Source organism: Pongo pygmaeus, chromosome 3 (assembly GCF_028885625.2).
Source record: "Pongo pygmaeus isolate AG05252 chromosome 3, NHGRI_mPonPyg2-v2.0_pri, whole genome shotgun sequence".
Classification (NCBI taxonomy): Eukaryota; Metazoa; Chordata; class Mammalia; order Primates; family Hominidae; genus Pongo; species Pongo pygmaeus.
This window is the reverse complement of record NC_072376.2, coordinates 135,665,739-135,688,427: the sequence shown is the minus strand read 5'-3', so window position 1 is coordinate 135,688,427 and position 22,689 is coordinate 135,665,739. Positions and strand designations below refer to the sequence as shown.

The window sequence follows — 22,689 nt, the reverse complement described above, 5'->3', positions numbered from 1 at the left end:
TCTTTGCTGAGGTAGTTCTGAGCCCACTGAGGCAATAACAGTGCAGGTCTGTGTAAATGGGTTGTAAAAGATAGTCGAAGGTTGGTAACAGAGCTGAGAAGCAGGAGGCCTTACCTCCAAGTGAAAAGAAACTGTTGCTGAAGTATAAAGCTGACATTTTCCTTTGTGTTCCGATTAAACAATTTTTTTAGTGTGGTTTGGGTATACCCCACATATTGTAAAATTCAGTCTTTTTACTTTTACAGCTAGAAGGGTTCTGACAAATACAAGCATACCTCCAAGATACTGCAGGTTCAGTTCCAGACCACTACAATAAAGCTAACATTGCAATAAAGCTAGTATCACAATAAAGCAAATGACAAGAATTTCTAATTTACCAATACATATAAAAGCTATGTTTACAGTATATGATAGTCTACTAAGTATGCAATACCAATATGTATGGGGGAAAAATGTATATACCTTAATTTAAAAATCCTTTATTGCTAAAAATGCAAATGATTAGCTAAGCCTTCAGCAAGTTATAATCTTTTTGCTGGTGGAAGGTCTTGCCTTGATGTTGATGACAGCTAACTGATCAGGGTGGTAGTTGCTGCAGGCTGGGGTGGCTGTGGCAATTTCTTAAAAAAAAGACAACATTAAAGTATGCCACATCGACTGACTCTTCCTTTCATGAAAGATATCTTCGTAGCACGTAATGCTATTTGATAGGGTAAACCACAGTAGAACTTCTTTTAAAGCTGGAGTCAATCCTCTCAAACCCTGCTGTTTTATCAACTAAACTTATATGATATACTAAATCCTGAGTTACCATTTCAACAATATTCACAGCATCTTCACCAGGGGTAGATTCCATCTCAAGAAATCACTTTATTTGCTCAGCCATAAGAAGTAACTCTTCATCCATTCTAATTTGATCATAAGATTGCAGCAATTCAGTCCCAACTTCACACTCCACTTCTAATTCTAGCTCTTTTGCTTTATCTACCTTATCTGTAGTTACTTCCTCCACTGATGTCTTGAAGCCCTCAAAGTTATCCCTGAGGGCTAGAATCAACTTCTTCTAAACTCCTGTTAAAGTTGACATATTTTCACCTCCTCCCATAAATCATGAATGATCTTCATGGCATCTAGAATGGTGACTCCTTTCAAGGAGGTTTACTTTGCCCATATCCACTATTATGGCAGCAATAGCCTTAAGAAATGTATTTTTTATATCATAAGACTTGAAAGTCAATATTACTCCTTCATCCATAGGCTGCAGAATAGATACTGTTTTAGCAGACACAAAAACATTAATTCTCCTTGTGCATTTCCATCAGAGCCTTGAGTAACCATGTGCATTGTCAATGAACAGTAACATCTCAAAAGGAATCTTTTTTTTTCCTCAGCAGTAGGTCTCGACAGTGAGCTTTAAATATTGAGAAAACTGTGCTGTAACAGATGTGCTGTCAACCAGGCTTTGTTGTTCCGTTGATAGAGCACAGGCAGAGTAGGCTTAACATAACTGTTCAGAACCCTAGGATTTTCAGAATGGTAAATGAGCACTGGCTTCCACGTAAAGTCACCAGCTGCATTAGCCCCTAACAAGAGAGTCACCCTATCCTTTGAAGTGTGAAGCCAGGCATTAATTTCTCTTCTCTAGCTATGAAAGTCCTAGATTACCATCTTCTTCTAATATAAGGCTGTTTTTGCTACATTAAAAATCTGTTGTTTAGTTAACCGCCTTCATTAATTATTTTAGCCAGATCTTCTGTATAACTGGCTACAGTTTCTACATTAGCACTTGCTGCTTCACTTTACATTTTTATGTTATGCAGATAGCTTCTTTCCTTAAACTTCGTGACCCAAGTTCTGCTAGCTGCCAACTTTTCTTCTGCAGCTTCCTGACCTTTCTCGGCCTTCACAGAATTGAAGAGCATTAGGGCTTTGCTCTGGATTAGGCTTTGGCTTAAGAGAATGCTGTAGTTGGTTTGATCTTCTATCCAGATCACTAAAACTTTCTCCATATCAGTAATAAGGCTGTTTTGCTTTCTTATCATTCATGTGTTCACTGAAGTAGCATTTTTAATTTCCTTCAAGAACTTTTCCTTAGCATTTACAACTTGGCTAAACATTTGGTGCAAGAGGCCTAGCTTTTGGCCTCTCTCAGCTTTTGACATGCCATTCTCATGAAACTTAATCATTTCTAGCATTTGATTAATGTGACAGATGTGAGACTCTACCTTTAATCTGAACATTTGGAAATCATTGTAGGGTTATTCTTTGGCCTAATTTCAATACTGTTGTGTCTCAGAGAGTAGGGAGGCCCAAAGAGAGGAAGAGAGACAGAAAAATGGCTGGCTGTTAGAGCAGTCAGAACACAAAACATTTATTTATTAGGTTTGCTGTCTTACATGGGTGTGATTTATGGCGTCCTAAAACAATTACAATAATAATGTTAAATATCACTGATCCTAGATCAAGATAACATTAATAATAATAATGAGGAAGTTTGAAATATTACAAAAATCATCAAAATGTGAAGTGAGCATATGCTGTTGAAAAAATGGCACCAATGGACTTGCAGGGTTACCACAAATACTCAATTTATAAAAAATACACTACTTGCAAAGTGCAATAAAGCACAATATAATGAGGTATCCCTATATATGCAGTCCTGTAATCACCACTACAGCCAAGATATAGAATATCTACATCATTTCAAAAAGTTTCCCATTGCTGCTCTGTGGTGAATTTCCTCCCTCAGATCCCTGAACTGATTTCTGTCCCTGCAATCCTCACAATGTTAGTATATTGTATAGTCTTTTATATCTGACTATTTTTACTTAGCACAATGCTTTTGAGATTTATCCATCTTTGCATATATCAATAATTTGTTCCTTTTCATGACTGAGTAGTATTTCACTGTATGACATGTTGCAACTTATTTATTCATTCATGTAGGTAGGCATTTGGGTTGTTTAGGTGTCATAAATAAAGTTGCTATAAATATTACAAACAGGTCTTTGCTGGACAATTTATTCATTTTTCTTGGGTAAATACCTGGGACTGAGATTGCTGGATACTATGTTAAATATATATTTAACTATATATAAGAAACTTGTGTATTTTTAAAAATGAAACAGATAGTATCACTTAAATTATGAATAAAGCTACTACACTGGCTGATATGTCATAATTTTTTTAAGAAAGAACAAACATACACCGCACTTCTAAACTTGCACAATTAAACAAGGAATGCACTAGTATTGTGTAAAATACATGTAAAGTGCTCATATTTGACTAAAATTAACTAGATATCATACGTAAAACACATAGCACAGACTTAATGCATACTGCATACCTAATGACTGCTAATTCTCCACTGTTCAACTTTCCTTTTTCCCAGTGCTCTCAGCTACCCAATCCTCAACTCACACAAACCCACACTTAAATTTGAATCATTATTTGTTAAATCAGTTATAAAAGACAACACACTCTTGCTCTCTTCAACTATTATCTCTTAAAGCAAAGCCAGTTTCATTCATTTCTTTAAGCTGCTCTTTGGATAAATAAGGGGGAGCCTCTAAACGCAGTAGAGCCTGTACTCAGGAAACATTTCAGGTGAACATCTCCATCTTGTGTCAAAAAAGAGTAACTGCAATACCAAAGTTATCAAAAATGTATGAAGGTTCATTTTTTTCCAAATTTATTCTGAAGCATGTGTCAATTAAGTGCTGCAAAGCTTAAACTCTTAATGTTTATGAATTTAATGCATTAAAATTTCAAGCTATATTGTGTATATCATAAAGGAACTAGGTTTTCTATTACAGGCCCCTTCAGATACTTTTTTGACACCACACACACACACACACACACACACAAAGAATGCCAGGAACAAAATGACACTTCATTATTGTTAACACTCTCTATGTACTTTAAAATTAGCCACCAAATTGCCCTTCTACTAATGACTTTAAAACATTCAATATATAGCTCCAGATTTAGGTTTTGGCTACACTGAACATTAGTTCCCAAATATGAGATTCTAGGAGCATTAACAATAGAAGACAAGAAGCTTTTTCAAATTTAAAAGTGATTCAACTTTAACCATACAGTTAGATATTTCTATTCTAACTCAACATTATTTTTACATTCATATTCATTAAAAAATAGTTAAAAGTATATTAAATAGAACCAAAATATTGCAGGCTAATCAGACATCTGTGAAAGAAGAAAATATGCTGCTCAACAAGTTCTCCTTTTTCAAAGAGTAATAAATTTTAAATGAAAAAGTTAAGGTGTTCTTCAACTGTCAAGCAAGGTTTTATTACACAACAGCCTTAAAGGCTGATTGATTGCTTTTTCTTCTTTTTTTCTGAAAATCACATGGTTAATCACTTTTGCACACCTGGATAATATCTGCTTGCTTTATAATCTGTTTGAAGAAATAAACGTTACAATAACAAGAAAGTCTGGGAAGCTGGTACCTAAAAAGAAACAAAACAAAACAGAAAACAAAAAACAAAAACCTCAGAAACTTGTTTGGTAAATAACATCCTTTTATATAACATTGAGAATCTCTATTCTTGTCTGTGTCTCTGTGTCACAAAAGAAGATAACTGTAGAGCTTGAATGACATATCAAAGATTATCTAGTACATTTTTCACAGGTACAGAAACAGATGCTCAATGAGGATAAATTATTTCAAATAATACACAGTCTGTTAACAAACACAGCTAGCATCAGAAACTAAGATCTCTGCAACCATCTGTCTGCCTTAACTCTTCCATTGCTTGTTTCTGTTAGTTTTGAGCTTTTCTATCACACTCTGTATAAGCCACTCTGGCCCCTATCATATTTATCCTCTGTTACAGGTGTCAAATCTCATTTTCCTCCAGACCCATTTCTTCAGCTACACTGCTGGCATTATGAAAAAGCTCCTTTCCAATGCTGTGCACTCTCAAAAAATTCATCCAAAAATACTAAGGTTTGTGAAGGTCTGTGCCCAAAGCACTATAAGCAAAAAGTTCAAAGAAGAAAAATACAAAACTGTTCATACAATAAGTCTAATATCACAAATTCATGAAACGGTAGCTATACTACACACCGGGGACGGTTGTGGGGTAGGGGGAGCGGGGAGGGATAGCATTAGGAGATATACTTAATGCTAAATGATGAGTTAATGGGTGCAGCACACCAACATGGCACATGTATAAATATGTAACAAACCTGCACGTTGTGCACATGTACCCTAAAACTTGAAGTATGATAATAATAAAATTAAAAAAAATTATGAAATGAATCTGTTGCTAGTCTGAGCACCAGACTAAACCAGAATGAAACCTGTCAAACTCTGTCTCGCTAGGGCTATGCCAGCCATGGTGAGATCAAAGGTAACCATGGCTTTCACAGAGCACTTCCTAAGGTCCTTTTGGCATCTTTGACTCAGACTAACATCACCAGTTCTGATCTCTTCTGCTTTCTGGAAGCACAGGGTAGATGGTTCCCTACTTCCCTTTTGTTGTATGTTTTATCTTGCATTGATACTTTTTTCTCCACTTGGCCCCTGTCCAACCCATAACTTGTTTTACAGATTTTATATATATATATATATATATATTTCTCCAAATGGAGACGTTCAAAGTACTGTCGCAGGAAAATAAAAAATATATATTTAAATAATTTTAAAAAAAGAGCAAAGTATTCAGAAAATTAAGTACATATTTCAGCATTGTCTTAAAACTAAAAGAAATTAAAATAGCTGGTTTTAAATATCTACGGAGTTCAAACTAGATTAGTGTTGAACTCTTCACCTTAAAAGTATATATATAATAAAACTTTGGTTATGAATTTATCTGGATTTCAATGAATGAATATAAATCTGTTCATTCTCATCTATTTCCATCAAAGAAAGCAGAAAGCATTTCTTTACCCAGATAGTATTCTTAATAGCAGAATTTTACTTTCATCTGTTCTTCCTCCATAAATAATCTCAACCATCTAGTTTCTCTTTAGGAGTTCTCTTTGGTAACTCTTTAGAACATCCCCTAATTATTTCCATGTCAATTAAATGTTCCATGAAGTTCACCTAGATTGGGGATCTTGAATTAGATACTTTAAACAATTTTTCAAAAAGAAAGCTATATAGGAAAAAACTACTTTAAAGTTCATATGGAACCAAAAAAGAGCCCGCATCGCCAAGTCAATCCTAAGCCAAAAGAACAAAGCTGGAGGCATCACGTTACCTGACTTCAAACTATACTACAAGGCTACAGTAACCAAAACAGCATGGTACTGGTACCAAAACAGAGATATAGATCAATGGAACAGAACAGAGCCCTCAGAAATAACACCACATATCTACAACTATCTGATCTTTGACAAACCTGAGAAAAACAAGCAATGGGGAAAGGATTCCCTATTTAATAAATGGTGCTGGGAAAACTGGCTAGCCATATGTAGAAAGCTGAAACTGGATCCCTTCCTTACACCTTATACAAAAATGAATTCAAGATGGATTAAAGACTTAAACGTTAGACCTAAAACCATAAAAACCCTAGAAGAAAACCTAGGCATTACCATTCAGGACATAGGCATGGGCAAGGACTTCATGTCTAAAACACCAAAAGCAATGGCAACAAAAGCCAAAATTGACAAATGGGATCTAATTAAACTCAAGAGCTTCTGCACAGCAAAAGAAACCACCATCAGAGTGAACAGGCAACCTACAGAATGGGAGAAAATTTTCGCAACCTACTCATCTGACAAAGGGCTAATATCCAGAATCCACAATGAACTCAAACAAATTTACAAGAAAAAAACAAACAACCCCATCAAAAAGTGGGCAAAGGACATGAACAGACACTTCTCAAAAGAAGACATTTATGCAGCCAAAAGACACATGAAAAAATGCTCATCATCACTGTCCATCAGAGAAATGCAAATCAAACCACAATGAGACACCATCTCATACCAGTTAGAATGGCAATCATTAAAAAGTCAGGAAACAACAGGTGCTGGAGAGGATGTGGAGAAATAGGACCACTTTTACACTGTTGGTGGGACTGTAAACTAGTTCAACCCTTGTGGAAGTCAGTGTGGCGATTCCTCAGGGATCTACAACTAGAAATACCATTTGACCCAGCCATCCCATTACTCGGTACATACCCAAAGGACTATAAATCATGCTGCTATAAAGACACATGTACATGTATGTTTATTGCGGCACTATTCACAATAGCAAAGACTTGGAACCAACCCAAATGTCCAACAATGATAGACTGGATTAAGAAAATGTGGCACATATACACCATGGAATACTATGCAGCCATAAAAAATGATGAGTTCATGTCCTTTTAGGGACATGGATGAAATTGGAAATCATCATTCTCAGTAAACTATCACAAGGACAAAAAACCAAACACCACATGTTCTCACTCATAGATGGGAATTGAACAATGAGAACACATGGACACAGGAAGGGGAACATCACACTCTGGGGACTGTTGTGGGGTGGGGGGAGGGGGGAGGGATAGCATTAGGAGATATACCTAATGCTAAATGGCGAGTTAATGGGTGCAGCACACCAGCATGGCACATGTATACATATGTAACTAACCTGCACATTGTGCACATGTACCCTAAAACCCAAAGTATAATAACAACTAAAAAAAAAAAAGCTATATAAATTCTTCCTGGTATTTAAGATATATAGTGCCTTTGCTATCAATGAATAAAGAAATACATAGAGAATGACAGAAACAAGATCCCACAGTTGACAAGTTGGGAAGATTAACCAAATCTAATAAGATGAATTTAGTAAGAATAAATGCCTCTATTCCTATGGCCTAAAGCCTTTGTAGCCACAGCCATGGAAATAATTGGGAAATCACTTGGACTTAAAAGAATATCTGGGAATCATGTGAAAAGTAGGAGAAACTTAGAGGAGCTAATTTTGGAGGATAACTTCTATATCTGGTATATATTGTGCTTCAGTTGCTGAAACTTAAATCAAATTAATTGCACAAGCCCAAGGCGTGAAAACTATTATTTAGCAGACTTTGAAGAAAGACCTGGGCTTTTCACCTTTGTTGTTGTTCTTGATGACTTTATTCAATAGCAATCTCAATGTGCAGCTGACAAATAAGCTAACAAAATCCTGGAATGCATTAGTAGAAGCAAGGTATTCAGAGTAGAGGCAGCAGGAGTCTCACTAAATTCTGTACTGATAGAACACAACCAATCATTATATATTTGTTGGTGGATGTGACAACTTCAGAGCGAAAAGGACAAATAGAAAAGGATGAGAATGCTTTAGATGGAAAAAGAATGGCATATGAAATAACCCAAAATGTCAAGCCTGAAAAACAAAAGACTGGTTAGTGAGATAAAGTGTAAAGACAAGATACCTAACAGTTTTAAAAAATAAAGGAACACCATATAGAAGAAGGATTAAAAACTGTTCTTTACAGATTTTGGAATAAAATCAGGTAGATGTATAGAAGGTTTAGGGAGACAAACAGCTGCTGGTTCATCAGATTAAAGAACTTCCTAATAGTCTGACACAAAAATGAAATGGTCTAGTTCGTGAGTTAATAGTTCCCCATCAGTGTGGGTGAATAGGCAAAGGATGAAGAAATGATGGGTTGGGATTTTACAACAGGTGTCAATGTATCATATGGGTCATCCAGACCATGGAGCCTTCTATGTCCTCTCCAATCTTGAAAAAACCAATTTCTTTTAGACCTTGGGTATTGACAGCAACATGTATTTTATTATGGTATTACTTTCTCCAATATTAAACATACTTCAATTCACGTTGACAACATCAAATATTATTTACTAAACAAATATATCTAAACACAGAATCTTTCAAAATTTAGAAATCTAAGCCTGAAAATCCCAATGATGCTAAATACTAAAAAGGGCATACAACTCACAACTACAAAAAGCTAATAACCAATGGAACTTTAAGATTCAGGTGCCATGAATAAATATTTACTCATGTAATAAAAATTGTAGATTTATGAGTTTTAGGGAGTCAGTCAGTTGGACAAAATAAGTATTTAGTGGAAGAAAATGTATTTAAAAAAGTTAAAGATTATGAGAGCTTTCAAGAGGGGATGGTGTATACTTGAAATAAGTTAATTCAGCCTCCCTACTATTATTTAAGCTCAGTATTATATTTTTTACTCATATACGACTTATAATATAATGTATCTTCAGAAAACTCATGTGTTAAACATGTTTAAACAATCTTTAAAAAAAACTCTGTGGCTTATTCAACTCAAAATGAATTAAAGACGAATAAAGAGCTCAAACTGAAAAACTACTGAAAGAAGTTATAGGGAAAATGTTCCATGACACTGGCCTGGACAATAATTTTTTGAACATGACCTCAAAAGCACAGACAACAAAAGAAAAAATAGACTAATGGGATTACATGAAGCTAAAAAGCCTCTGCACAGCAAAGGAAACATTTAACACAGTGAAGAGACAACCTGTAAAATGAGAGAATATGTTTGTAAACCAAACCTGGTAAGGTGTTAAAATCTAAAATACCAAAATTTATAAGGAACTCAGCAGCAACAAATGACCTGATTAAAAAATGGGCAAAAGACCTGAATAGACATTTCTCAGAAGACATACATATAGGTGTATTTTTTAAGTGCTCAACATCACTAACCATCAGAGAAATGTCAATGAAAACCACAATGAGATACCATTTCATACCTGTTAGAATAGCTATTGTCAAAAACATGAAAGATAAATGTTGGTGAGGATGTGGAGAAAAGAGACCCCTTGTACACTGTTGGTAGGAACGTAAATTACTTCAGATGTTACAGAAAACAGTGTGGATGTTCCTAAAAAATTTAAAATAAAACTATCTTATGATCCAGCAATTCCACTATTGAGTATATATCCAAAGGAAATGAAATCAGTATGTCCAAGAGACATCTGCACTCCATGTTCACTGCAGCATTATTCACAATATCCAAGTCATGGAATCAACCTAAGTATTCATCGAAGAATAAACGAATAAAGAAAATGTGGTATGTATACAGAAGGTAATCCTATTCAACCTTTATTAAAAGGAAATCCTGTCATTTGTGACAACATGGATCAAACTGGAGGACATTATGCTAAGTGAAATAAGCCAGACAAAGAAAGGCAAATAGTGCATGATCTCGCTTATATGTGGAGTCTTAAAAAGTCGAACTCATAAAAGCAGAAAGTAGAATGGTGGTTATCAAGGTCTGGAGGTCTAAGGGAGTTGGGGAGATATTGGTCAAAGGATACAAACCTTCAGTTAAACAAGAGGAATAAGTTCAAGAGGTCTATTGTACTGCATGGTGACTATCGTTAATAACAATATATTGTACACTCAAAAATTACTAAGAGTTGGTTTTAAGTGTCCTCATCACAAAAAAATAAGAAGTATGTGAAGTAATGCGCATGTTAAATAGCTTGATTTAGCCATTCCACAATGTATACACAATTATCAAAACAACATGTTGTACTCTATAAACAGATACAATTTTTATGTCAATTAAAATAAATAATCTTTTTTAAAAAGAAAAGAAAACGTGAGGCTCATATATGAACAACAGACATTAAAGGCTACTAATCTTCTAAAAACTTACAAGGACAAATCAAGAGTCAGGAAACTTTTTCTGTAAAGGTCCAGAGTATATAATTTAGGCTTTATAGGCCATAAGTCTGTACTGTAACTACTCTACTACAGTAGTGCAAAAGCAGTAATAGACAAAACATAATCAAATTAGTGTAGATGTGTTCTAATAAAGCTTTATTTATGGGGACTGAAAGTTGAATTTCATATAATTTTCATATGTCACAAAAAAACACTTTTAAAGTATTTTCCTAATCATTTAAATATGTAAACACTATTCTTAGACAATGGGATGTGTAAAACCGGTTGGTGGGTCACATTTGGCCTAAAGGCCATAGTTTGCCCACCCTTGAGATAAAGAGTCTTTATCTTATGAACATCGAAATGAAGTAAGACCCATATATGCATACAACCTCTCACCAGTCTCTCTTCTCTGACCTCTCCCAATTCTCTGTCCCCAGAGCCAAAACTTGGAAGGGGCTGCCATAGAAGATAAAGAAGAATAACTGTCATAGATGTTAAAACACTTGGAGCTTTAAAAAACAAACAAAAGAAGAATCCAGCAACAATAACAAAAACACTTATGAGAGTCTTGTGTAAAGATGGTAAAGGTGAAATTGGAAAACAACCGTAGAGGACACTTTCCAGCTCTAATCTCATTACGGCTCACCAAAGACTATTCACATCATTTTGATAAACAATGTGAAAGATTAATAGGCATCCATTCCTTAAATACTTTTGGGAAAGTAAAGATCTATGATTCATTTGAACTATTAATGTCAATTAGTCCTTGCAGCTTTTTTTTTTAGTTGACTTAGCTAAGAAGAGTAATATTAGAAGAGCAATAGTTATAACTAGGAAAAATGGAGAATGAACAAACATTTGTTGTCTTTCTTCTGAGGGTATTTTTGGAATACCAGTCATTTGAATATTGGAAGATACATATATTTAGCTTTTTATTTGCAGACATTTCTAAATATTGCTAATTAACTTTTCCCCATGTCATAAAACTTTCTAGAAAACTAAATTTTAAGCTGGATGCTGTGGCGCACACCTATAATCTTAGCTACTTGGGAGGCTGAGGAAGGAGACTGCTTGAGTCCAAAGGTTCAAGGCTGCACTACTTTACGATCTGTGAATAGACACTGCACTTCAGCCTGGGCAACACAGCCAGACCCGCATCTCAAAACAAACAAATAACAAAACCCAACTTCAATTTGCAACAATGTAAGAAAACAAAATGTTATGTCTTATTTAGCTCATTAAGCACATTTCCTCTTCCAGAAAAACTGTAAGGAAAATTAATGCCAATTTACTACCTCCATGAGTCTAACACAACAGTAGAAAATAATGCTGAAACCAAAATTATTCAAGACTTCTACATAACTTTCACAATTTTTCTCAATTGGGCAATCTTTTCCATAGATGGCTTAAAGTAAAATTTTTGAAGTCCTTCACATTTCCTACTACAAGAAAACTAGGTTTATACGCTAGGGATAATGCTTACAATTTAATAGTTCTTATTAGGAGCTTGTTATATAGTAGGTATCAGTACTAAAAGTACCCAAATAAACTGAATTCAAAGATATTCACAGAATTAAAACTATTTTGAGGCATGCTTATCACCTGAGAAGACATGATCATGTTTTCCTTAAGATTCAACACCAATGTATAAAATGTCATGGACTGGACACTTCTCAAGGGGCCACACAGCAGTTGTTAACAATGAACAACATAAACTCCAAAAGTCTGGGCATTTAACTATTATTTGGGCATCATTAATAAATTAGTTGTTTGTTTCTAACCTCTCCTGATGCTAAGGAAATCCAGATCATCAGCAATCAATCTAAAGACAATGAGCCTACTTGACATCACACAATCTCATTAATCTTCATCTGTCCTACCACATACTGTCACTCTTACACAAAATGAACACTAGAGGATGCAACTTCAACTTCTCTTCACTATCTAAGCAGGAGGCAGAAAAAGGCCTAGGGGACTTAGGGACATCACAAGCAATTATTTCACTCCGCCTAGTGTACTACATCACAGCAAATGAGTCTGACATGTAAATGTGACACAGCAAGGAGTAAAATAATGCAGTTCTTGACCTATGTGTCTCACTTTCTTTACTGAAATATTGTCAAAAAGAGACACTAAATATACACAACACATGGGTAACATAATGATATCAATTTCACTCCTGTGACAGTCCAGGAATTCTCCTTGTTTTAACATACTAACCTAAAATCATCATAACATAGAGGTTGTGGGGTAAGAGGCAAAAAGATTGTAAAATACACTAGCTAATTTCAAAGGCCAAATGCCTGGATTTAATGTAGCTAAAATTACACTATACATATATTTCTTTGACCCTACAATGGTCTTCTTTTGAAATCAGTTTTAGCCTAAAAACATAAAATGTGCTTTAACTCTTTGTCACCTCTTTTATTCCTACTACAGTTTCCTCCAGACAATAAAGATGGTAAAAACTGTGTCTTTATTTCATAACAGGATGTTGTTGTTTTAATTGTCCTTAAAACTGTTTTGTTTCTACCAGCACATTCATGGCACAGTTTGAACATTATGTTCTAATCATACAAGTGTGGAAACAACTTTATAGTACTATTAAACAATATAATTAATGTTCTACAGTAGTTCTTCAGAGAAAAAGTATTTGGAAAGGAAACAGACTTAAAATTTTACTGCATATTCTCTTGTATTTCACAAACTTTAGAGAACTTGACAAGGGCATACACTCTTGATATAGATATATCATCTGAGTAGTAACAAAAGTATAGTTAAAAAAAATTCACGTTCCACATGGAGTTCTACCTGAAATAGAAATGAATTAAATATTCAACTTTTTTACAATTATCACTAAACACTGAAAGCACTTTCCCCACCATAACTACAGAATATATGCAGCACATTTAGGCCATGGTTTAAAATAAGAGGTAATCAGTGAATAAAAAGACGGATGTGAGGAAAGTATGGATAAAAGAGAGAGAGATATATATACACACATATATATATACATATATATATATTTTTTGTGTGTGGGGAGGGATATAAAGAAAGTGATTTTGTATGAGGGACCTTGCATGTGGATTCTTGTCCTAGAGTAAAGTAACTGGTTGTTTGAGAGGGAGATTGTGTAGGACAGGTCATAAGGCCCAGACATGTCATGGATGGTCTGTGTGGGTGATAATGGGGTTTGTGAAAGGGAATTTGTGAAGGGAGTTTTGTGTGTGATTAAGCTGGCTGTGACTAAAGGAAAACTGTTTGTGGTAGACTTTCTAGAAAATGGTCTAGGTGTTAGAGCCAGGTTTTCTTAAGGTATTAATTTGCTAACTTACCAGAATTTTTGCTTTTCAATTCTGTGATTTATTTCTTTTGAAAGCTTCTCAGATTTGTGTAACTCTCTCCTTTAGCTTTTTTTGTCAGCTCCTGCGACTTGTTTCTCCTCTGGTTCTGACTGCTGTTACGGCCTGATACTAGAGTGTTTTGCCTTAGAGGTCTACAGGAACACTGTTTTCCCCCAGTATAGCTTGATTCGATGCTCTTGGTTTTTCTTGATATATAACCTTATTTTTGGCTTTTAATATTTGACTCCTATATTGCTTAAAATGTTTTAAGCCACCTCCATTCCTCTCTGGCCTAAAATGTTTAATTGGCTATAAGTCTTTTGACTTATAAGTTCCCTGGCCAAAGGAAATCCTACAGAAACCTAAAAAACTAATTCAGGCCATGACGGGAAATAGGGTGTTGGACACACTTCACTATGCCACCCCTGCTCTTGGAATTTAGGCCAGGTTCAAAAGGCCCTTCAAAATTATGAAAATAAAGTGTTGCCGTTTCCCACAAAGAAAAAAATAGTTCCTCTGTTTAACCAGACTTAGTCTTACTAAGAACTTAAAAAGATCCCCCGATGATCAATTACAACCCAAAATGGAAGGACCCCTATCAGGTATTGTTAAGGACCTCCACTGCTGGCAAACATTAGAGAATCACTAGCTGGATACAGCTGTCCAGGATTAAACCTGTTTCTTATAAGTCCCTGCAGGCATAAGAGGAAGACACCATAACTTACAAACCTCTAGAAGACTTAAAGCTATTATTTCACAAACACACAGATAAATAATGTGATGCTGTGGGTGGGCATAGGAGCATTAAGTTTTCTCTTCCTTATAATTGTAATTTTCTTGTTTAACCTCCTAGTAAAGTTTCTGTCTTCTAAAGTCAACATAAAGATGATGCTGGCACAAGGCTTCCAACTCATCTTATCTTCTGACCCAGAAAATGAAAATATCCTGCTGTTGGGCTCCTTAGATCAGGTATCCAGAGATTTTTACTCCTCCCATGCTAGGCAGAGCCTATGTTTATAAAATCAGCAGAAAGCACTTACAGAAGATAGACCTGTGCCCATCTGCAGCCCTTTAAGATTAAGGAGGAGTTTCTAATCTCTGAGGGGGGAATGAGGTAGGAGACCAACAGGACTTGTTTTCTGGTGAAAACTCTGCTGAACAAAACACGAACTAGACCAGATGGGGCAAAGTGAAGAAACTGGCCAAAGCCAGCAGATGGCAACAAAAGCGATCTCTAGCTGCGCTCAATGCTCATTGGCATAAGACACTTCCACCAGAACCATGGCAGTTGACAAATGTCATGGCAACAACTCAAAAGTTACCACCCCTTTCCATGGCAGTGACCCAGAAGTTACTCTTTCATAGAATCAATTTGTGTGAACTCACCCTTTAATTTGCATGTAAATGGAAGTGGGCATAAGTGAGTATAAATACAATTGCCAAAAGCCCATACCTTGCCAACTCTGGGTGCACTGTTTATGAGTTAGCCCTGCACCACAAGGGGCAGTAGCAATCAATAAAAGACTGCTGTCTAACACCACCAGCAAGCTCTTGAATTCTTTCCTGGGGGTAGCGAAGAACCCTCCTAGGCTATGCCCCAATTCTGGGGCTGGCCTGTCCTGTATCACCCTGATAGAAACATATCTTCTCCCACTTATTCAATCAAATGCTAATCTAGGTGCTAATGTGAAGGGCTTTTGCAGGATCCTGAATCAACTGACTTCAAGGTCCAGAGATTTTTCCTCAATAAGGCTAACCTCATCAGATGAGCCCTCCAAACGGACAGGGCTTTTCCTGGCAAAGGAAATTTGAAGTGTGACAGGGATAAAACATAATGGAGTTTTCCACTGCTGTTTCTGATGGAGGAGGGGGCTGTGTGGCAAGGAATGTGGGTAGTCTCTAGGAGCTGACAGTGGCTCCTAGCTGACATCAAGTAAGGAAATTCAGTCTTTAGTCCTCAGCCCCAGTCACAAGTAAGCTGTGCCACAATCATGTGAGCTTAGAAACATGAGCTCCTAATGAGAATGCAGTCTAGCCAACACTGTGTTTTCAGTCTTTAGTTTAAATCCTGAGCAGACAAACTAGTCATGCTGTGCCCACATTCTAACCTAAGAAATGTGAACTAACAAATGGGTGCGAAGCTGCTAAATTTGTGGTAATTTGTTACACAGAAAGAAAACAACAATACAAGCACTAAACAGGCCAAGTCAGACAGCTTGATTTAGAAAAATGCAGTTAAGTTTACTGTAAGCCTTACATCCTACTTCAAGAAATATATCTAATATCGAGGACACCCAACATTAGGAAGCCAAAGAAGGCTACTATCAGATTAGGCCGTAGTGACAAAAATCCTAAGACATTTTAGAGCTTATTAACCACAGGGAAACCAGGAAATAAACATCATAAAAATACAATGAATTCTTACCAGGAGAAAGATTTTTCTGGATTCAGCACTCTTTATTTGTGAAACCAGAGGCAGAATTAGGTAAACTTTAAGGGCTCTTTCAGCAGTTTCTACAGTCCTTGTTAAGATACAGTCTTACACTTTGTATAGACTTCAGAGATGCCGTAACACCAACCCAGATTCTATAAACACTCAGAACTCACCTATCTTCTAATAAAATACTGCAACAGGAAGGGAATGATTTTTTAAGGTTGAAAGCTTTCCTGCATTTTACCAAAGGATCTTTATCATGTAGCAAAATACCTAACCAAAGCAAGGCTTTCTTGCCGCATAATAGTTACATTCAAACGGGTCTTTTTTAAAAATCATATTTTTTAAAACTAAAAGAATGTGTATATGTACACAGGAAGAAAGTAGCTCATAAAGTCATACACAAGGTAATAATGCTAACAACAAAAAAGAGAAACTGGTTCATGCTCTGAGAGCAAATGTTTACTCAACTTAAATCCTTATAAAATATTACATATTAGATATAGATGAGGAACTTAAATTACTGAACTCCTTTATTAAATTATGACCTAGGGAAAAAGTGGTAGTAATAGTTTAAAAGGACTGGTTTTGTACCTATACTACTTAATTTAATGTGACAGCCTGAGTAACTTCTTAAAAAAATAGAAGAATCCATTATTCTTATTCTAATTACTTTAAAAACAACAATTAGGACAGTACTTCAAAGTTATTGTGTTGATGGTAACTGGAGTCTAACTAGTACTTGCTAAATAGCTAGAATGTACCTTCGTATAGATGAAAATGTTGAAAACTCTAGAAGAATAAATCAGATGAAACAAAGAATTTCAAAACTTCAATTCTCTAGAGAAATATGCTAAAAGTAAGATACAAGATGGGGGAGTAGATATTGAAGAGTTATGAAATACTTTCATTAATACTGAATCATAAGCAATAAAAATGTAAATAAAAGCTTTCCTTTGTTCTCGTCATTTCCTTTAGCTTAAGATCCTTTGTAGGACAGCTCTCTGGGTGGTCTTGGAATGACCCAATTCTCTCTCTCCCCTCGTAGCTCTCAAGAATAACTGTAGCATGTGCGGTAAATGCAACATCCTGAGACAGGGAGGGACTGGCTGGAACAGCCCAGGTTCTACTCCAGTCCTCCCCTAGAAACAGGATGTCCTCCAACACTTTAGCCCAGTGAGTCTCACATCCTCAGTGTATAAAACCCAGAACAGGGTGCTTTCCAGAGGCCCTCAGCTGCAGTGCAAGTGGGGCATATGCAGTCAAGATTGCATTCACCCAGGGCAGCTTTCCTGAATCTTGAGAGACTGGCTTGCAATGAATCCCAGGCTTCTGTTGTATCTTGCTGCCTATCGGGAAGTGGTAAACTTGCTTCGTATAACTTGTATGCAAGAATGTTCTGTCTTACCAGACTCAGACAAGATGGTAACCAGTCCACAGTGAACCTGCTTCACATTCTTCAATATACTCTAAATGAAATACTGATTAGAAAGTAATTTGACAAAAACCAAAACCTGATAAAATCAAACGAGCCAGTTCTTGATTTTATAATATCCACAATGCCTTCTCTCTTACCTTGTCTATCCTATCTGGGCGGTTAGTAGCTGCCAAAATGGTCACATCCTTTAGCTGTTCAATCCCATCCATTTCTGTTAAGAGCTGAGCCAAAACACGATCGGCTACATTCCCAGCACCTAAAGAACTGATTTTGAAAATACAGTTTAAAAAATATCTTTACCTATCTTCAAATACTATATCTATTAATTTTTAAAGGTTCTATAGTCTATAATAAGAAAAATCATGTCTATTTTCAAATATGAAGTATGCCTTTGAGACTTTATTTACTGCATTATCATATCTCAAAACAAACTGTATTCAAATCATTTATTTTCTGCTATCATCAACCAAAACAAAAATATTTAATTCCAAAACAAAAATATTTAAATAAATGTCAGAAATAAAAGCACTGGAAAACAAGATATAAAATTATTTAAAATAGTTCATCAAATACACAGAGAATTGGTCAATCAGTGTTTATATTCTACATGGTAAAGATGTTGACAGAAATTAGAATAAAAAACTGAGTAAGATGCAAACCCATTCCTCACATGAAACCTAAAGTCTATGTGAAATAAAAAACTCATTACGCATCCATAACAACTGGGATATTTTTGATGTTTCTTCATAAATATTAAGAATATTTTTAAAACACATCAGAAGGTAGGTAATCACCACAATCCCCATCTCTTGAGAAATAGGCAAAGAAAGCATGCTAGTTTTTTTCCTTTGGTTTATGTACCAAGTCAATTACAAAGCCAGTTCTAAACACACTATCCTTTATCTTAACTTCATGTCCTTTGACCACCAAAAAATTACTAAATATAAGTTTTTAAGAAATAAACTCGGGCCAGGTGCAGTGGCTCATGCCTATAAACCTTTGGGAGGCCGAGACAGGTGGGTCACTTGAGGCCAGGAGTTCAAGACCAGCCTGGCCAACATGGCCAAACCCCGTCTCTACTAAAAAAAATAAAAAAATTAGTCAGGTGTGGTAGCATGCACATGTAATCCCAGCTACTCAGGAAGCCGCAGCATGAGAATACCTTGAACCTGGGAGGTGGAGGTTGCAGTGGGCGAAGATCACGCCACAGCCCTCCAGCCTGGGCAACAGAGTGAGATTCTGTCCCAAAAAGAGAAAAAAAAGGAAGTAAACTCAACAGATCCTACTAATGAACAAAACCCTGTATCACACAATCAAAATGTGCAAAACAATTCTCATTAGCAATAGCTTGGATTTCCTCCAAGACCTATTTGGAATTGATAAATATGTAATAAACAACTGAGTGGACAATTATAGAGTAACACAGCATTGTAAGTGTATTAAACATGTAAATTCAATTAGATGTACTTGGGTGGAAGAGGACGTAAAGTAGAAGGAGACACACACCCAATAACTTTGTTAGCACCTGTGACAAAGAAGCACACCTCAGTATAACTGTCATGTAATATATTTAATAATAAGGTAATCAGCACCTCTAAATGACAGTATTTAGACCTTAACATGCATTATAAGTTCAAAAATTTAACTTAGAGTATCCACAGGAGAAGAGCCTCTAATTCACACTAATCAAATGCGCATGAGGTTGTCATACAAATCACAATGCTAATTTATTAATTTACATGGTTTTCTCCAGTATTTAAAATATATGGGACCAAAGAGTACTTGCAAAGTCAATGAGAACTATTTTGGGCACTAATTCTTGCAGGTAGCTACTCTGCCGGTACACAAATTTGCTTATTTGACTCTACGTAAGAACAAACATTGAACACTATAAACAAATGGATTCTATATCTGTATTAGACCGTTCTCACACTGTTATAAAGAACTACCTGAGACCGGGTAATTTATGAAGAGAACAGATTTAATTGATTCACAGTTCCACTTAACAGCAAGCATGACTGGGAAACCTCAGGAAACTAACAATTATGGCTGAAGGAGAATGGAAATAGATCACCTAGAAAAAATATATAGTGAGAAGAAAGGTAAATGCATAATGAAGAGAATGCTAACACCAGTATTTTAGGTACAGGAAGTGATAGGGGAATTTGCAAAGGAGAAGGGGTGTGCAGTAGTCAGCTGGGGCTGCCAGAGCGAAATAACATAAATTGAGTGGTTTAAACAACAGAAATTATTTTCTCACATTCTGGTGGATGGAGGTCCAAGGTCAGCACGCCAGAATGGGCAAGTTCTAGCAAGAGCTCTCTTATTGGCTTGCAGGTGGCTGCCTTCTCGCTGTGTCCTCAGATGGCAGAGAGAGAGTGAGAGCACAAACTCAAGAGAGAGCGCTAGCTCTCTGCTATCTCCTGTTATAAAGGCACTAATTCCATCATGTGGGAACTACCCTTATGACTTCATCTAAACCTAAATTACCTCCCGAAGGCTTCATCTCTAAATACCATCACATTCGGGGTTAGGGTTTCAATATATGAATTTTACGGGTACCAAAGAAGAAGAAAGGAAAACAAGGAATAAAGGGGATAGTGTATCAAGAAGGTTGGAGTTGGCCGGGTGCGGTGGCTCATGCGTGTAATCTCAGCACTTTGGGAGGCCGAGGCGGGTGGATCACGAAGTCAGGAGATCGAGACCATCCTTGCTAACACGGTGAAACCCCATCTCTACTAAAAATACAAAAAGTTAGCTGGGTGTGGTAGTGGGCGCCTGTAGTCCCAGCTACTCAGGAGGCTGAGGCAGGAGAATTGCTTGAACTTGGGAAGCGGAGGTTGCAGTGAGCTGAAACCTCGCCACTGCATTCCAGCCTAGGCAACAAGGGTAAAACTCCATCTCAAAAAAAAAAAAAAAGGAAGGAAAGAAAAGAAAAAGCTGGAGTTAACTGTGTCAAATGTTTTTGAGTCAAGTAAAAAAATAAAAAATAACAACTGGATTTATCAATGGGAAGGTTATACACCTAGCATTGGCGAGGGTTACACATCAACAAAAAAATGTTAACCTGACTACACTACTAGATAATACAAAATTCTTCTAATTTTTGTGCCCTACCTAGAGGAGTTCATGTAACTAAATAGCTCCAAAGGAATGGCGACTTTCATCAAAAGACAAAATCCTGGGCCATGCCACATCTAATTTATGTATGCTATTGCTTGCTTTGCCTTCTAACAGGAGCCACATCCAAATAATGTCAGATCCTATCCTTAGTTACATATATCCTCTCTTTTTCTCCCAATGAATTAGTAAGATGGCCAAGTGTCTTACTGGAAAGTGTGAATGTATTACTTGAGCTTACCAAGAAGTAAAAAAATAGCTAAGGAAGTTTTATCTCATGTTAGGCAAAGATCATTGTGGCATGGTAGGAGGAAGACTGGAAGAAAAATAAGGGGAATAATTTCATTAGAATGTATAACAATTCATTCAATTCAATTTATTCGTTCAATAAACACTAGCTGGCAGGCACTACTTTAGGAAACAGAAATGAGAAGATTAAAGAAGACTGTCCCTATTCCCTCAAGGAGTGTTGTAGAAAGAGAACCCCTCATTCCTAACACCATTCCCCTCATAAAAACAGTAATAACAACATAACTTCTTGAATAATGCAAAACAGAAGAAAATCAGAGCACAAAGGAGGGCACTGGACACTTCAGACAGTTCCTAGGTGAAGGTAATCCTTATGCTAAACAAAGAACTGGTCTGAGGTAGCTGTTAGAGGACTGGAGGCTTTACTGTCTCATCTCTATGTTTTTCAGCTATCCTGAAATAAAGGTTCAGAAATCTAGCTGTGCTTTAGAAACACCCATGAATCCAGGGTAACAATCAAACCCACTGAGTCAATCTCTGTGGATCCTAAGAATCCAAAGATACTTTTTGGTAGCCATCTCCATTCTAGATTGAAGTTGGGGACTGCTGAACATTACCTGACATGGCCTTGCATGTTACAGACACTTATAAATATCTATTGATAACCTGACTTAGGTCTTATGATGTGACCATTTATTTTAAAATTACTTCTTCTACTAAGCCTACGTAAATCCATGCTCTTTACCACTATACAATTCTAGACGAAAGTCTCAGTTCCAAACACTGACTAGCTATTATTAATGCACAAAAATAATGTTTTTATGTGTACATTCAAAAGCAGCAAAATCAGTGTTTTGTACTACTGGGTATATGATTTCACAAACACGCTAATACTACACACCTCATATGCACAGTCTTTTATTCCTTGACGTTCATTAAGGTTGAACTATGACTTCAGCAGAACAGGCTAATCTTGTGCTGTCTCTGCCTTCCAACAGTCAAAACAGATCTCTCTAGTTTGAAACTTTTTGGCGGTTTAACAAACAAATGTTCAATGTCAGATATATTAAAGATAATGTGCTAGATAAAAAAAAAGCATAAAATCAGGTGCACATAGAGAAAAAAACAGCAACAATCTAGCAGAAAAGACATGACAATTATCACCCAATGCCCATCCAAGTGCCTTAACTAGAATGTTGCCTGCTTTTAACTGAATCGTCCAACCCACTTCTGTGACCCTCTCCCATGCTACTTTGCCATTAATATAATCTGTGTAAGATATGATTTTCTCTTACAAATAATGGGTGTTTTGGGAGACAATTCTCCATGGGTCTTTCACATTTCTTCAGTCTTATGAGCAAGGCACTAACTGGGGTGATGGAAATGTTCTGGAATTAGTGGTGATGGTTGCATACTATTGTAAACATACTGAAGTACCACTGAATTGTACACTTAAAATGGTGAA

The 22,689-nt window shown here is 36.2% G+C and overlaps 1 protein-coding gene across 3 annotated transcripts in view; it reads right to left on the bottom strand.

Annotated features, from left to right (window-relative positions):
• The window catches only part of AFG2A (AFG2 AAA ATPase homolog A), a 409,766-nt gene that overhangs the window by 236,274 nt on the left and 150,803 nt on the right, over nucleotides 1–22,689 (bottom strand). For all 3 annotated transcript variants that reach the window (XM_054484980.2, XM_054484981.2, XM_054484979.2), the window contains exon 14: nucleotides 17,993–18,119. In XM_054484980.2, coding sequence (XP_054340955.1) covers nucleotides 17,993–18,119 — 127 coding nt within the window. The remainder of the gene's footprint in view (nucleotides 1–17,992; nucleotides 18,120–22,689) is intronic.